This window comes from Typopeltis vanoorti, chromosome 8 (assembly GCF_054136105.1).
Source record: "Typopeltis vanoorti isolate ZY-2024b chromosome 8, IOZ_Tvanoo_1.0, whole genome shotgun sequence".
In the NCBI taxonomy this organism is placed as follows: domain Eukaryota; kingdom Metazoa; phylum Arthropoda; class Arachnida; order Uropygi; family Thelyphonidae; genus Typopeltis; species Typopeltis vanoorti.
Genome location: NC_143556.1, coordinates 120088726 through 120107719, shown reverse-complemented (window position 1 = coordinate 120107719; position 18994 = coordinate 120088726). Strand labels below are relative to the sequence as shown.

Sequence of the window (18994 nt, the reverse complement as noted above, 5' to 3'; positions counted from 1 at the left end):
CGGAAAACTAAGACATTACCTTCACAGATTCCATATCCTGGAATCACCATCGTGCATTTGCAGTCCACACCTTCAACAGACTGTTGACCACATACTTTACGAGTGTCAGATATTGGACTTCATCCGGATTCCCCTAATACAACACGTCATCACTTCCGGAGACAAATGGCCAGTGTCAAGACCGACTCTTATTGAAAACTATTACATAGAATTAACTAAATTTGCTAATAAAATCAATTTCCAGTCCCTGTGATCTAACATAAATGCTGTTATTATGTGAATTATACTGTATAGTGTTAATATATGTATATAAAAATCTAAATGTAAATATGAAAATTGATACATGAATAGAAATGTTAATTAGTACTTATAAACTTCATGTAATATAAGCATTGTAATGCAAAGGAGCATGTAGGAATAAATTACCTCCTGGTAGGGTTACTATTCACACACACACAGAGAGAAATTTTCAAAAAACAAAAATCGAATAACCATTACTAACTGATTCATATTAAGAGAATGAAATATATGCAATAACCTGGAATGAAACCGATTACGGTGTTAAATAAACATAACAGTAAAAGTTGTGTAATTAAGATTAGAATTGTGTAAAGTTAATGGCAATATGATATAGGTAATATGTTCATGGTGATAATAGATTAGACATGGGTTATAATCTCGGTGATTTTGAATTCTGAATAAGTTTTCATGAATTAGATCGGAATTGTTTGCTACTTATATATATTTTCAGGTAGCAAGTTTTTTTTTTTTGGTTTTTATTAACAGCAGTTAACATTCAGTCGAGCGCTGTCTGAGTGGTTTAGTTTTGTGGTGGATTGTTGAGCACCCTAATATTCTTTCGCATAGCTGAATCGTATGAGTAATTGCAAGAACCTGTTGCGTAGAGGTTGTGTGGTAAGCAGCGTTATGTGATATATATTAATATCACATAACATTAATATATATCTCTATAGCTACGTAAACATTATAGAGGTAACGTTTAATATGATTACATAATGTATCTACATAAAGTATCAATTTAATTTATTTATAATTTTATTTGTTACCATAAAATATCAGTCGATGATTTATATATATATATATATATATATATATATATATATATATAAAACAAAAAAAAAATAGGGCTATGTCAGGGCCCCTGACATAGCCCTACACTCATTTCCGACAAAGTTCCGAGGACGGTCACACGACCGAAACGGTTCCACACCCCGTTAACCCTGCCCCAGTTGCCACATAAGTATACCCTTCCTCCCCCCACAAAAATGCGCCTTAATTCAAAATAATATATGTATACATTTATATATATATTATTAATATTAACCTGGGTTACCCAAACTTATTTTCCCACGTCAAAACACACCCCCACGCTCCCTCCCTCTTCTCACCCCCGTTTGTAAACAACCTTCAGCGAGATCATGGAAGTGGAAGATATCGTAGAATAAAAAAAGGTATATACCAAAAATTTTCCACCTCTTTTATTGTACCTTAATTGCCTACTATACTCACCAATAATGCCCTAAATATATATACCCCTCTTGAGTTTTGATAGCCAATGTGTTTAATAAGGGACACGCCTAAACAAAAACAGGCTATAATAGCCGTTATTATAATTATTCTTCCCACGGTTAAAGGCAACGCCACAGTTGTTCTTAACACTGATGAATATCAAAATAAGATGATGGAATTGTTACGGAGTGACATTTACCGGATCCTAGAGAGAGATCCCAGTCGTGAACTCCACAACCGGACCAATAATTCACTGAGAACTACCTCTGAACTACCTAGAAACATTCGCATTTCTCTTCGTTCTCTCCATCCGCTTATACCACGATTATATGGACTTCCTAAAATTCACAAGGTAAATATCCCACTTCGACCTATCGTCGAAGGAATTGAATCTCCAAATATCTGGCGAAATCTCTCAAATGCTTTTCTGGAAAGTCATTGTCCTTTATTAAAAATTCCGCGGATTTGGTATCGTGTATAAAAGATGTCATTGTTAAGGAAGATAAAATCATGGCATGCTTTGACGTAGTCTCCTTATTCACCAATGTTCCTACAGACGAAGCTCTTGTTCCACTCAAGGATAAATTATCTAAAAAAGATCATGGCCTTACTTACTCATTGCATCAACTCAGGATACTTCAAATTTTAAGATACCATCTATAAACAGAATATTTTTCTTGCAATGGGTAATCCGTTGTCTCCTGTACTTACTAACATCTATCTAGAAGATCTGGAAGTTAAAGCCAACTCTTCCTATCATTTTAAAACTAAGAATTTGGAAAATATATATTGACGACATTTTCCTGATTTGGGGCTATGGCCGTGAAACTCTACTGAACTTCCTTGAAAATCTAAATAGTCAACATCAAAACATAAAATTTACGGCTGAGTTTGACGCTAATGGTTCTCTTCCTTTTTTGGATGTCAAACAACCCGTTCCTCAGAAAAACTTAAAATCTCGATATACAGAAAACCTACACACACTATCAGATATCACCACGGTCATTTCCATCATTATCCCCCTCAGAAGTTCGGAGTCATTTCTACTCTAAAACATCGTGTGTGCGCTCTCTTCTTGATGATGAGATAGAACTTAATAAAGAACTCAATTTTCTCAAGTCTACTTTTCAGCTAAATGATTATTTTCAAAAAACTAATGATAAATTCCTATTTAATCCTGCCGGTCGCCATAATGAAGAGACCAACAGTGTAAAAGGTAATATTTCTTATTACTAAAAAAAGAGCCAACAGGCTTCACTTCGGTGTTGGCTTACGCTTGGACTCGCCGAACTTTAATAGTTTTCTATATTCGGCTAAGAAATAATGTGGTAATCAGTGTCCACTTAATTTTGAATAATTTAACTTCGCCGAAGTGAAGCCTGTTGGCTCTTTTTTTTAGTAATTGTATTTGTGCACCTTTTCGCAACTCGTACAGTAAAGATACAAGCTCTGAAACCTTGGTATTACATCTAGATCTGCCTACTCACTGATGAGACTTCAAAAAAGGTCGAAACCGGTCTGGGTAGTGTATCTTCTCTCATAATGTAGAACAGTAATGCATCTCCTAGGAGCTGTGTTTTACATTATGAGAAAATACTAAGAACAGTAATCGGAGCTCGCTTCACCTTTACTACGAGTTGCCCTAGCATTGCACTACCAGGTGTTGGCTTACGCTTGGACTCTCCGAACTTTATATAGTTTTCTATATTCGGCATGAAACTCTTAGATTAGATTTTTTATATTTGAGTTTCTTATTCGGCTAAGAAATAATGTGGTATTCAGTATCCACTTAATTTTGGGTAATATTTCTATTCCATACAATAAGCTCTGTCTCACCCAAATTAGCCAAGGTTCTTAGAAAATACAACATAAGAACTTTATTTACTCCTCTTCCTAAACTCCACTCCCTAGTGAGCCATCCGAAACCTAGACATCATAACCTTAAATGTCCAGGTGTTTACCAGATCTAGTGCAACCGTGACATACCTTACTTTGGCCAAACAGAGAATTCAATCGAGTTAGGCATTAAGGAGCGCAAGAGAGAGAGAGAGAGAAAGAGAGAGAGAGAGAGAGAGAGAGAGAGAGAGAGAGAGAGAGAGAGAGAGAGAGAGAGAGAGAGAGAGAGACGTCAGTTACAAGAGAATGCGAGTCAGTGCTTTGTCTAGTCATGTTCTATTCCCGGCCAATTCTAATGACGAAAACCCTAGCTATACAGTCCTATGGGACAAGTCTAATAACATTTTCCGTTGCCATGATGAAGTAGAAAGGAAGATAATAGAATCAAAGGAAATCATTCTCAGCCCCCTAATCTCAACAACAACCTGAGTTACAACCTTTCAGACTGTCATTGTGGTGTGGTCAAATACTCGTGAACTGGCGTTCACGAGATGCTATATGCCCAACAATGTAGCTAACGAGGGAACAATTTTGAATGCGCAAATTCAATATTTCAACATATCAACGTTGAAATATATAAACACTAATTATCCGTGTTGTTTACAGTTATTTCCTCCATGTTTTTACTGGTTATTTCTTTTTTAATGTTCACCTGACGAAGGCTGATACAAGTGAAAGTAATTATGTAGTACTAATAAACTTTGTTTTCATTTCTTTCGGTTCTAGTCATGCAATCTTTATATATATATATAGTATTAATATTATATATATATATATATATATATATAGTATCAATATTATATATATATATATGTATAATAAGAGTCTTCATTATCAGTGCAAGCAATATTTTCCAAGCTGCTCGAAGACCCTATGTATATAGTGTCTTCGAGCAGCTTCGAAAAGTTTCTTCTTGTGCAATATTTCTGATTCGACTGCTGACTGCTTGCACTGATAATGAAGACTCTTGTTACGTATCCTAATATTCTTTCGCAAATAGATAATTTTGTTAGTGTTGATCTACTATAACATTTTTCACTAGGAACATTTTGGTAGCAATGCTATGAAGTCTGTTATGTATGTCATATTATGTCAGGTATTCAATGTGTTTGATTCAGTAAGGTAGCAGTTACGCTCATGTTTAATGCAATAATATGCAGAGTGGCCTACAGGGTAAGGAATAGGTGGTCAGAGCCCTGTAGCGAAAAATGTAATGGACGAAATTCAACAAATGTGGTGTAAGTGCACTCTGGAATATGGGGTAGTTATTTGCAGAAGAGGGCCACACAACCACAAGTTACAGCGGTTGAGATCAAGCGAACGAGGTGGTCATGCTGTGGGAAGTGCACGACTAATCACTCTGTGTTAGCTGAAGTGTTTTAATAACATTTTAATAATAATAGTGATCGATCCTGCAAGAATATGATAGAGCCAAGGCATCTTGGCAGCTGCAGTTGCGGAACAGCAAAGTTGCGCTGCATCTCTCGATATCTAACAGCAGAGAGGGTACAAGTCATTGGTCCAGTCAGGCGAAGTTCTTCGAAAAACTACGGAATGATAATGAACAATGTAGTGAAACCACACCACACTATGACTTTAGGGATCTGATAGAATACACGAGGGTTATTCGCAGCCCAAACGCGGCAACTGTGTGAGTTAACACTTCACCTAAAAATATTCCTTGTGACAAGATCTTCCACGACTATGCTGCTCTACCTTCATTCGATCTAAGAATGTCAAGGCAAACTGCAGGCGAGTTTTCGCATCGCCATGAAGCAAAGCTTAAGTATGGAACATCTTGTAGGAGAAAATCTTCAGCATTTGACTTAGGATTTTCCATACAGTTGAGAATGACATGTACAGTTGCTTTGATTTTGCCCAAGCCTGCTGGACCTTTGTGCGTTATTGATTCCGTGTTTCACGATGGCAGTTACAACTTCGTCAACTTATTGAGGAATAATCCGCTTGCGCACTCCTCCTGGCATCACTGCTAAAGATTTTCAAACCGTTAGGTAATTTTTTCTAAGATTTTTTTTTATTGTCACTGGACCTTTTCTCCTGTGCTTCAAACGGCGTAATTCTCGAAGCGCAGCATTAGCGTTACCGCGTTGTTGATAGTAAAACTTGACTAGGAACGGACGTTTCGGTAAGGTGAGATTCGTAGCACTTCAGTCTTATCGGAATGACGCGAATCCGTTTCGGTCTTTCTTATATGCAACCAACTCTTTAGTAGAAACAGTGAGTTTATGCAAACATAACACAATTCTAGGCGCCAATTGTCCGCTGATGGCAGAATTTTGTACTTTATTTTTTCTCTAAATCAAAATCCCATGTTCCAGAATGTACTTCCACCAAGTTTGGTTGAATTCGTCCACTACATTTTTCGCGAGAAGGCTCTGAACACCTCCTCTATAATTATGACCACCCTGTACGTGATCCCAGAGTATAACTGGCGAGTCTTGGATTTTTAATAATTGGTATTTGGGTTTTATGTTGTTATTATTATGTTGTGTTGTTCTAAAAATAAGTGGTTTGTCAGTACGTTTAAATTTTAATGTGTTTGAATAGCACAGTGTTAATGTGTCGACTGTTAGCAGTGTGGTGTGGCGTGGTCTGCATATGAATATATCTGACCATGTATGGAGAGCCTGTGATTATCATTTAGTTATAGGTTGAACAATACCATTCGTACCTATTTCTTTTCAGGCCTTCGTTTGACAGGTAATTACAAGAATGCAGCTTCATGGAAACATAACTTGTTTAGCAATATACGACAATGGAGAGCAACAAATATTTTAGTTAGATTTAAACGCGTATGGCGAATTGATTTTTATCGAGAGCTTTTGTGGAATTTTGACATCCTGTTTAGACACCACCGAGTGTAGTAGTGAAATACACTGGTGTCCAAAAGCTAAGGAAGAACTGCAATTTTAGTTATATATGAAAACATTTTGTTTTCATATATATGTGGACATAAATATATTGTCAGCATACTAATAATTTATATTACACAAATGTGTTATAAATTTCGTCGAAATTAAATTGCAGTACTTTTTGGCAAAAGTTGCAAATTTCCTAAGAACATGGTTAAGGAATTAATATATAGTTCTTACAGAAAACTACGCGGAGAGACATTTCAGTATGGAATATATATCCACCAGGAACTGCGATGCAGCTCTCTGAACGCCGTATCATGCATAGAACCGAGTGATTCAGGAGTTCTTGAGAAAAACTGGCCCACTCCTTCTTCAGAGCTAGGATAAGGCCTTGTTTGTTTTCTCGATCTCTATTGCATCCCAAACGTGTTCTGTGGGGGAGGGGGTGAGATCCTGGGGAGCGTGTCCGCCACTCCATTAGTTAATATCTTCAGGCGTATCTCCATTGCTCGTGTACGATGTGGAGTGGCATTTTCATCATAAAAATGAATTCTTCGCCTACAGAAGCACTGAACAATTGAACATGACATTGAAGAACTCGTAGCAATATCACCCATCACATGACCCCAGCAACACTGTATCTATCTCTTTCAAGAACATTCTCGTGGTAAGCAGTACCACTTATCAGGGGAAAGACTAACACGACTGTCATTTGTAAAGAGAACATTAACCCTTTGGTGTGTGTGTGTGTGTGTGTGTGTGTGTGTGTGTGTGTGTGTGTGTGTTGTCCAATTTTGATGGATACAGTACCACTGAGAACGTGCTCTGCGACGAGCTGTTGGTAAAGGGACGCAGACTACAGGGCTTCAGGTGTATAGGCTTGTTTGTTGTAGACGTCTTGTCACAGTGTGTCGACATATCTGCGTACCTGTGCTTGAAAGGAGCAGATTTGCAAACTGATCTGGCGTGGCGCATCGAATACATTTTGCTGTTATAACCGAAAATCTGTCTGCATGCTCCGTGGTAGAACGACGGCCATCTCTTAGCAAAGGTCTCGATACAATGCTATGTGAGATTCGAAACTCTTTGGCAATATCAGTAATTTTTCGGTCTTCTTCAAACTTTTCAATGATTGTTTCTCGCGTGAAATCATGTAAATGATGTCTTTGAGACACCAAACATCCAAGTTTGCAACTTTATTCCTTCACGAAAAGAGCTTGCTTCAAACACAATTCGCTTAGTGCAGACTTTTGCCTTTTATCCTGTTGAGTGCTACCCGTCAACCCTTTGCGCGTGGTTCGAAAATTTGAATGTGAACCCGCTTTCCACTCGAAATCGTGACTTATGCAAATTGTTACAAGCTGTTTCATCTGAATTTGCGGTTGAAATCTTCAGAAATAGTGTTTGTCCCGAGGTTTTGGACACCAGCGTATTTTAATGTATATGGCATTGCATGCACGTATCGTTTGTGGGAACTTAGGTCATTATTAGAATGTCTGTTTATGGTCAGCGTTATTATTGAGCAATGCAACGAGGGTGAGCCTGTGGTTCTTAATGCATTTTAATATCTCTTTATTATTTTTATCTTGTGTGTATATGTTCGTGCGTGCATGTGTGTGTGTGTGTGTGCGCGCGGGCGTGTGCTCGTGTGAATCTATTAAGGTGTTTCTGCCGGCCTGGTTGGCCGAGTGGTTAGCGTATCCACTCTCTAGCCAAGAGGCTGTGGACTCAAATCTCACCATGGGATCGAATTCTGCGACCTTACCACCTCTTATAGCAGAAGGCATCACTTTGACGAATCCCAGTGAGGCATGGGAGTGACCATATGTCGCCCAACTAACGTCAAATATGATTAACTAACTATCAAATGTGTTTCTTGAAGAGTTGGAGGTTGCGTTATTAAGGGAAATGGTATGGGGAATGCTGTTTTTTAAAGAGCAAAGAACTGTGGTAGAAAATGAAGGAAGAGTATGAGAAGTTGTAGTTATAAGTTTGAAGCTGAATTGGATTTTGACTAGCAGCTGCATACATGTTCAGTAGAAAGAGAAGGGGCAGTGGTGGCAAATTCACTGGAACTGGATACATTAAAATATTTATAAAAGACATCATGGTGAAATCAAAGGACTATGAGAAAGCTAATGGACAGAGTTGGTGAGAGGGTATTTCATCTTTTATGCAGACTAGCCTCTTCGGGAGAGCATCGAGCATTATCAAGAAGATTTTTGATTTATAACCACCAAAAATGTGAGAACACTATTATAAGGTTCAGCTGATTTAGGATTTATAAAATGATAGGAGATGATCAGGCAAAAGTAATATTTTTAGAAAAACCGTACACCAAGAGATTTGGAGGCTGAAGAAGTATGGATATGATGCGTTTGTGCCAGGGTTGGCTAAATGAGAGTCAATACAAGGAGAGCAAAGTGATCTTCGCTGGAAATCTGAATATAAATAGCAGAGAAAAGTAAAGTAATATCTTTCTTCCGAGAAATAAGATAACTATGTTTGGTAGCTTTGCAATTGAATAGATTATTTTCAACCTACTAGAGAGGAGTGAAGAGACCAATGCTTAAAACATGGTTATTAAAGATCTTGAAGCTTCAGCCATTTTTAGCAGTAAATGTTTTTTTTTTTTTTTGGAATGAAGAAGGGAATGGATTATACTATTATTAGTAAAACTATGAATGCGATTTGAAAGTAATCAGAGAAGGCTGAGCAACTCCACTGCGTCCAGTGCGCTAAAGTTACTCAGCCTTCATAGAGAAATCTGATGACAGAAAATAAACTTTTCGATCGCAGAGGGTAGGAGGAAAACCATAAGACGATAAGAAAGCTTCTATTTCACACGAGATTAAATGCTATGGAAACGTCAAGAGCGACCACGTGATTTTATTCAAACTTTTGTGTGGGTTGTGTTCAAGATGAATATCATTGGCTACGAATTTACTGTAGAGGAATCTACACTGTTAATTCTTGTTCTTTCACCCATGGTATTAGGCCTACCGACCTTTCCAGCACCACGTCGTCTATTTAAGTATGTTTCTTTTTTTCTCATTCTACTTTCCACTTTTGGTTCCTATTTTAGTAGTCTGGTGGTTCGTCTTGATAGTTCTGTAGTTCACATCCATTTGTTATATTATTATTTGATCCTTGCTGAAATGTTTTGTCAAATTTCCATATTTCGTTTTATCTAGTTTAGTTTATCTTGCTGTTCTTCTTCTTATAAATTTCACTTCAAGTGATGTCAATGTCTGTTGGTCTATGTTTTCATCATCCATGTTTCATATTCATATAATACAACGCGTTTAACTAAAATCTGAATATTCTTAATCTTATATTTTTTGTACTAAATTTGGTTTAAAGATATCGGTGACCATGCTTGTAGTTTTGAAGAATTTATTAATTTTATGTTTTGGATTTCTTTCTTCATGTATCTTATATTACAACCAAAATAATTTAAATTTTAACTTGTTCATTTGGTTTGTATGCAGAACAATTTTGCTTCTTATTGGTTCCTTTCCTTTAAATGTCATAAACTTCAATTTTTCCGAAGATATTTTCATTCCATATTTGGTATCTATCTTGTCAGCATTGTATAGAACTAATCGTAGTGCATCTTCTGTAGTAGCAATTAACATTGGTCATCTGCATATATAATGCACTATTCGCTAATTTTATTTTAACTGAACTCCTACGTTATTTACATATTACCATTCTTCAATCTCATATATGAGATTAAAAGGACTGGATACAAGCTACATCTCTGCATTATCCTTCTCTATTTATTTTTATGCACTTTTTAGATGTGCCATTGGTTTATACTGAAACAGAATTACTTATCGTCAACTCCTCATTTTTCAGCCTTATCCTTATTTCATCCTATAGAGTACTATTTCCACATTTCAGATGGAGCACCCAAGATCTCCCTAAAAATTCGTGATGATATTCAGAAGGGGCAATCCGCTTAACGGATTATCCTTCCCTCACACGCTCCGTTCACTCACTTTATCATAGGCGCTGTGTTTCAGCTGTTCCTTTTCTATACGTACTTTCATGGGCACTGCTTCTCCAAATTGGCTGCTACCATTCCTCCAACTTCTTCTATGTAAGAACTAGAGCAGCTACTGATCAACACCCATACACTCTTCAACTCCAAACACACCAAACTAACTTCTCGTCAGCTCCCTTCATTCCATCAGTCTCTATTCTTTGGAACAATCTCCGCCATATTGTTTTTCCCACTGAGTAGAACCTCCTACTCTTTACGAAACATATCAACATGTTATACTTTACCTTAATAATTTACCCACATATGACACTGTAGTGTTATGGGTGTTATGACCTTCAATGTGTGGGATCATCATTAAATACTCCTTTTATTAAATAAAGAGATAATTCGATTTCAGCTAATATTTCAAACTGTTTATTACTTTTTTACCAGATCAAAGACTTTTCATAATCTATAAATAAGATTTAGGTATTTAGGTCGAATTCCCTTTATTTTTCGATCAGCTTCTTTAAAGTGAAGACTGAATCTGTACATGAGCGACCCTTTCTATGTCTCTTTTGTTTTTATACTAATGTTTTCTATAATTGTTGATTTTTGTCTTTTCCAATATTGCTGCATATATACTTTGTATTATTCTCAATCCAATTGACTTATTCCTATATGAATTGAACAATATTTTGATTTATATCCAGTATGAAAATAAGCAAATCAATGGGATTCTTCTAGTGGCCAGGAGTTGTTCCTTATTGCAAAATTTTATTTGATACATTTCATGGTTTCTAATTTGCTACTGCTAGTCATTAGATGACAATGAGTCACTAAACTCATTATCACTCCATAAGTTGTCATAATTATTCCATTTGTATTTACTTACGATATCTATATTACTTGTTCTTTAAGTTCTTCGTTCAGTACTGCAAAATTTTATATCGATGACTGTGTTCTATTTAACTCTTTTTTTCAGTTATTTGTCTTAATTATTCCAGTTTTTTCTCTGTGTATGGTTCTAATTTCCCTTTTAGCTATTGCATTCTTTCTTGTATAATTGATCTATTTTCAGAAGATTGTCATTTCATATATTTTTCCACTGTTTTTTAATATTTTCATGCATTTTACTCTCTGGTATTCTCTTCTAATTTCCTTTGGTATAGTTATCTATATTTTCTTTCATTTATTTTATATTATTTAAAATGCACTTTGTACTGGTTTTTATTTGTTTTCATCTTCGGCCATTTTAATAGTATTGATATGTTTCCAACAACTACACAATGATTGTATCTAAATTTAAGCTTCTGTAAACTCTGAGATTTGTTATTAGGTTTGTTATTTTTTATATCCTGTTCTGAAATAAATTATTTGTGCCTTCCTTTCATAAAATAAATTTGCTATTTTCAAATTCCTTCAACAATTTGAAATAATTTAAAATTTTGAAATAATCTGAAATAATTTAAAATTTTGAAAGAATTTGAATTAATTTAGAGCAAAGTCAATTAATGCTAGCCCATCATTATTTCCAACGCAGTAATTTATTACCTAGCGAAAAATTTGAATTTATCACCTTACATAAGTGTGGGGCTGTTTTTGCGTTTTATGTTTTTAATTATTTTTTAAAGTTGTAAAATTTTCCCCTAATTCTCCTTCATTTTCTTCAGGGGCATAAACAGTCAATACTGACACATTTTCTTTGTATTTTTAATCTTTCTTATGTTATTCCTTCATTCCAGTATTTATAGCTAATAATTTTATATTTCTAATCTTTAGATATCATCAGTATGACTCGTGCCTTTGTGTCTAATATATATGCACACGTTCTGTTCATCGAAACATGAACCATTTTTATAGAGCGTAAATTGCAAAATCTACATTATAATTGCACGATCATTTTTGCAAATATAAAATGACCGGTGAATGGTCTAACAAATTATACTCTACATACCCGTGCCAGACAAACTATTCTGTACTAATTGCTTTGGTGTAGTCTTGCAGTTATTTCGGATTTTTATTTTTATTTTATCATAACATGTCGGTTACAATTGGAATGACAGTAGAGGCATATATCCAGTAGTGTGCTGGAACTGTCTCCCACAGGCTCGAGCTGATGTCAGTTATTAAATTTTCAAGAATTCTGTGAGCCCGTTGTTAACCCGACAAAGGATATAAACTGCAGGGCTGCACGCACTTCAGTCCACAATAATTAACCGAATTTGAGCAATAAGCTTATATACGGTGGGAAGGAAAATCAAGCAGGTCGTGCTTCTTTGGATACTCTGTGCTTCTAGTATAGAGTCCTTTCTTACGCGGCAGCCTGTACCGGAATTATCTTCTGTAGCAATTTTACAGAAATATCATTTATCAACAAACATCTTAGTTTTGCCTTTAGCTTCTTAAAGTAATAACATTCCCATGCGCGATATTTGCCAAAGATTTTGCGCTTAAAACATTGTCGGGAATCTAATAAGGCTTCCTAAGAAAAAGTTACCCAGGTGAAAATATGGGGATTTTTGCCGATAATGGAATTCGTTTATACTCTCGAGGTGTTATAATTTTCACAAAGACTGACCCAAACAAGGTTTTATTATTAATTTATTTTAGCGAGCTGATTGTTAAACATTTACCAGCGCAACCCAGCATATATTCATTATCTAGTGGTATGAAGAGATTCTCGATTCAGTTTTATTTGTCTATTTTGAGGCTGCAAAACTTGATTTTCGGAAAAGTCTTGCCCTGCTACGTGGAAGACTTTCAATTGAGAAAAGTAGTTTTGAAAGGATCTATCGTTGCCTTAGTATTGCTATACCTTGTGGTTGTATGTTACATGAACATGACACAATCATACCCTAACTGCAATAACAGACTATAAAATGCTCTTCTTTATGATTGCCTTTGTAGACTTACATATTTTTATATCGTATTTACTTTACAGACCAATATGATATTTTTTGAATACTCCTCGAATGATTCTCACCGAATTGACTTTGTATTATCTGTGACTATAATATATCTGTACAATATATCTTAGTATATTTATATATCTATAAATGGTACGCACATACGAGTGCGTACCATTTATACATATATGAAATCTATCTGGAAACATTTTGACTATGCTTATAATTCAGATAGATTTCATATATGTATAAATGGTACGAACTCGTAGGATATATTGTACAAATATATTATACTCACAGATAATAAGGCCATCTGTTTTCTGTAGTGAGCGAAATATCAGTATCATTTCTTTTCAAAGCGCCAAAACTTAGAGAATACAGTTTAACCGTGATGACTCATTCCAATAAGGTGTGTGGCAAGTCCAATTAATTGATTTGGCTTAGACTATAAATGATACTGATAAAGTCATAATTTATTTAATAGTTATTTAATAGTTTGCCGCTTACTCTTTCAATATTTTTCATTCATTAATCTTCTTACCTGGCTAAGTCCATAGAATCATCAAGAATTTGTGCTCTGTTAATCACATGAATTTTCTAAAAGAAAAATGAGAAATATTAATTTATAGACCGATCAGTTAAATATTTTATGTTTATGAATTGACATTGACGTTATTAAATTAACAACTCAGTATTATAATGTTTCATAATAATTTCAACTTGTATATAATATTTCAATCCGGTTAGCAGAGTGATTAGTATCCATTTTTTAAACAGTAGATGAATTTTTTCATCCGTGCAATACCACTACATTGTTTATAGGAGGCTTAAAGCGGTTTAAAAATGTTTCAAGATTCCTCCGAAGCACCTGAAGCAGGGTTTCCAGGGTATCTAATACCACTGATAGTATTGATACTGATATACTGTAGACTAATAGCGTTTCGTAATGCATCGTTATAATTCTATAATATTTCATCATAACTCACATGAATTAGCACTAACTCATTTGAATTGGTGTCTGTTTTCTGGTTGAAGATTTTTCTGTAGGCAACTCTTTTGTAACTCCTAGAAGATTCGTTAAAATTTTGACACTTATAGAAGATGCATTATTTCAACGTTGTTCAATCTGCAGAACTGCTCTCATTTAATTTCAATTTAAGTTCGGAAATCAGTTATTTCAATAACCTGATTTCTTCATTTTTTAGTAATCGATTTGTTTTTTTAGTGCTTTCAGCTTTGATTTTCATCTTGAATGCACCCAAATATGCATTCAAATGACGAATTCAAATAATTTCTCCAGTTCTTTCTTCTTCCATACTTATTTGCTGTAATTTCCTCCAAAGTGGTTGTTAGATTTTATAAAATCACTGACTGACTACAATTTCTTAACAAATCTCGGTCTGTCTCCTGCCCTGTCATGTTTGTTTAAAGCTTCCATTTTAAACTGCAGCTGATAGTTTCAGTATCTATCAATAGTATTAGCATCATTTACGAAAGACCTTTTTCCCGGTATATTTTATGACATTTCCATTTTAGTTTTTTACTCTTCGGCATTTTTTGTAAAATTACTTTCCGTAATGTCAACATAATAATATACAAAACGATCGGAGGAATATTGCAGAAAGTGAACTTCGCAGCGTTTGCAGTTTGCGAAGGAGCACATCTTGGGTGCGATTCAGAAGAGGATTATTAAACAGGTATTGGAGAAGAGCACGTGCAGTTAGTCGCAGCGTTTACACCGAAGTGACAAAACATTATGACCAGCGCATCTTCATGCAAATCGAAGCAACGGCAGGGAAACAACGCCGAGTGTGCAAGTGATGAAACAGTATAAATAACACCTGATATTGCGCTCTTTTAATCAGTGCCATAAAGCGAGTTTGACAAAGACCAAATCGTTATGGCCAGACGACTTGGCCAAAATCACTAACCGCCGGCAGCGTGTAGACCGATCACGGCTCATCGATCCTTGAGGTGAGCTAAGGCTATTCCGGATGCTACGAGCTCACATAAGGGTTAATGTGGCGCAACCAGCCGATAATTTCAATGCTGATGACCGATGTAATGTGTCACAAAACACAGTAAATCGAAACCTATTGAAAATGGGGCTGCGCGTAGGCCACTTCAAGCACCCATGCTAACGTCCATTCACCGCAGAAACCTCAAATAAGCAACGCGAGTAACAAAATTGGGTTTGCATGTGTGGAAGAAGGTTGTCTGGTCCACTGAATCTCGTTTCCTGTTGCATCATGTGGATTGCTGGATACGTGTGCGTTGTTTACCTGGAAAAGTGTTGGTACCAGGATGTACCCTGGAGACGAAAACAAGCCAGTGGAGGCAGTGTAATGCTATGGACAACGTTCAGCTGGGAAACCTTGGATCCAGTCATTCATTTATAAGAAACTATGGCGTCTATCACCTACCTAAACATCATTGCAGACTTGGTACATCCGTTCATGGCACGATCTTCCCCTCTGGTTATGCTTTCTTTCCGCAGGATAATGTGCCATGCCACACTGCTAGAATTGTGTGAGAATGATTGTCGAACACGAGGAAGACTTCCAGGTATTTCCTTGTCCTCCAACTTCCACACACATCAATCCAATCAAGCATCTGTGGTTTGTGTTGGAACAGCACATCCGCTCTGCGGCGTCTCCACCGGGTAACTTACAAGAGTTAACGGACTTGTTGGTTACGGGTTGATAGCAGATACCACAGGAAACTTTTAGAAATCGTGTAGCGATACTTCACCGGAAAAGATCAATTTTAGCGGCACGTGGTGGACCAACACCGTATTAGGTAGGTGTCCATAAGGTTTTGGCTCTTCAGTGTATCTATCTTCGGTTGCTACGACTTCTATTCTTGTATAGTTTGAACGCCATGTTTGCTCCGATGCTTTCAAAGCAGGAATTTTTCACGAACACCCGATCCATTTGAATGACTGAAATATTGACTCTTCGTCCTCTAGTTGCCTCGTGTAGCGGTACTAAATGTGTGTGTGTGTGTGTGTGAGCTGCGTACGTGTGTGTCCTTTCACGCATACGTTGTATGCGTATAGTGAGTTGGGTTGAAGCTAACAGGTAAGCTTTCTAGAAACAAAACACATTTTTTCAGACATCCAATATTAAACGCTGAACGCAGCTATTTTCTCTACCTAATGTGGAAAAGTGAAAATGTGGCTTGTTTACAGTAAAGGCTGCGAATTCGAATAACTTAAAACAGGTATACCTGTGTTTAAAAAGCACTTGCATAAAAGAACCTTAAAAAACGTCTGGCTGACGTTAACGTTCAGGAAGGTTAGTTAGAAGATAAAAAATTTTCACCTTCTCAGAGTAGGCTATAAAAAGAAAAATAAACTTAAATCTGAGAATTTTAGACTACGTTCTGGTAATGAGTGTATTGTGTGAATTGAACTATGTAATTATACTGGAGAAAAGGCAGTACATAAATCGCAGTAGGCAAAGCTGGTGAAGAGCAGGGTTCAGGCCTATTAGAGACTGTTTAAGAACAAAGTTTATTTTAACGCGATTAATTATGTGCACTTATACATTTTAAGATATTTATCTAAGCTTTTTTTTTTGTTTTACAAAAAAGCTCAGTGATAATCTTTAGAATACTGAGTCAATGAAAATACGATTTAAAATGCTAAAAATATATCACTGAAATGTACCCTTGCACAAAATTTTATGCATCTGATACTTAGATTGCAGTTTAATGTGAAGGATATACTGTAACTTCTTCAAAATGTCTTTATGCTAAATCAAAATCAGACGGAAGCTGAAATTTTACCTTTCAAAAATCGTCTGAACAATGAAGCCATTCAGATAGCTTTGTTAGAAGGGTAAGATTCGACTTTTTTGAGATTGGCTTTCGTAACTATAATTTTAGGATATGATGTTACTCTTATGTCTAAACATAAATTTTTATGTTTATATTACATGTGTTCTCTTGGCTAGTTTTCTGGATGAAAACTCGAGTTCCGGGAAGAGAAAACCCTATCACCGTCGAATGAGACTGGCTAACTCCTTCGACTGAAATGCTCTGATAAAGGTTCTTCGTTAGACATCATTGGACTTTAAATTTTTCCGATCAAAGGGTTTCAGCGAAGCCGATTGAGCTATGGTGGTTCTTGTTGTACAGTATAAAGAACATTATTAATAATCAGCTATTACTGCAACAAATGTTGTTTGAAAATGAGCATTTAAAATTTTAAGAAATCAGAATTCAAGAGTGAAAATTTGTTAGAAAGCACATTTTAGAGTGTTTAAGATAAATTAATGCAAAAACGCTAATTTATATATGGAAATAAATATTTTATTTCTATATGCAGTATGATCGTCATGCTATCCTTTTAAAAAATTACTGCAACTTTCCAACTCTTTAGATATCACTATTACCTCAAATGAACATTTCTATAGATGAAAGGGTAACAATTAAATACATGTATTTGGAAGAATAAATTCCTATCTACTTCAGATAAAGTTCCAAAAGCAGTGTGGAAGAGAGTATTTAAACTAATGATTTAACATTAGGGTTTTTCCGAGCTTAGCTAGAAGTAAAATATTTGATCAGGGACTAGAAACCACAAATGGAGAACTGTAAAGCGCTCTGTATCACTGACTTTAAATGATGCTTAAGCAGATTACTTCCTTAACATAAGGTGACGTAATCACTTATCAATAATTGAGTTCTCTAAAGGAAACATTTAAAAGTCTATCTGGCTCTAATTCTAGGAATTTTCGGGAAATAGAGTCAGATAGACTTTTACTTTCCAGAAACGTATAAAATAACTTTTTCTACGTTTCTCTATTATTTAGTGAAACGTATAAAAATTAGAGAGAGAGAGGGAGACTGGGTTCGAAATTATTATTAACTCTCTAATACACATCTGAAATACACATGACTTGATTTCGATCTTTTGCTTGGTTATTATAATAAAATAAACAGAACGCACTCCTTCATTTTTTACTTGTCTTATACCACAGTTATAGAAAGATTTTCTTCTTGGTTAGATAGGAAATGATATTAGATAAGAAATCATATATGATGGATGGCAGTAGTTTCGTCGTTCTGTTTCAGTACCCTTCGCGAACCAGGTATATCCGACAAGAAAGCATCCGACTCCCACATTCCTGGATTTTCTATGCTTGTTTCGATCCTTTTTCCGAACTTAAACAAACCAATTTTGCTTCTTCTGAATTATTTTTAGGACTAAGCTACTTGTATGTAGAGGTTATTGACTCAATATCAGTGACATCAGTGCTAACTTCCTTTCAGACGTTTATGTTGCTCAGCATAATGAGACAGGCCACTATTCAGACCGGTTTAGATCGAGGTCTGTCTCATCAGTGACAACCAGGTACTTTTAAGTGAAGATGCATTATGTGCAGGCTCTATTTGATTGCGCTTGAGAAAAGAATTGAATTTCTATTTTAATAATTCAGGTTTTCAATCCCAGATTTTTACGTATTACTTTTTATTAGTGACTATTGCCTAAATATTATACAAAATTAATTTTAAGAAGGCGTTAAATTTCGCAAGAGACGTGGTTCTCTAGTATTTTCTATTTTCAATGTTTTAAATTTCCTGTATGTTCATTCTAATAATAATATTTAAATTCACAACTATTTGATAAGTATGCTGCAAATATTTGAAATGGAAAAATTACTCAACTTTACATTTGTTATTAAACAGTTCTGCTCGAAAAGTTGTCTGCGAGTCAACTTTCATTTTAATAACGACCTTTTTTTCAGATAGTGTGGTTAAAACTGTGCTAAATAATCATATCAAATTTT

The 18994-nt window shown here is 35.6% G+C and overlaps 1 protein-coding gene across 1 annotated transcript in view; it reads right to left on the bottom strand.

Moving 5' to 3' along the window:
- superdeath (Suppressor of ER stress-induced death) overlaps positions 1–18994 on the bottom strand; it is a 503396-nt gene that overhangs the window by 193395 nt on the left and 291007 nt on the right. Inside the window, exon 13 of the mRNA XM_090396917.1 lies at positions 13741–13796. Within this exon, the coding sequence (XP_090253043.1) occupies positions 13741–13796 (56 nt within the window). The remainder of the gene's footprint in view (positions 1–13740; positions 13797–18994) is intronic.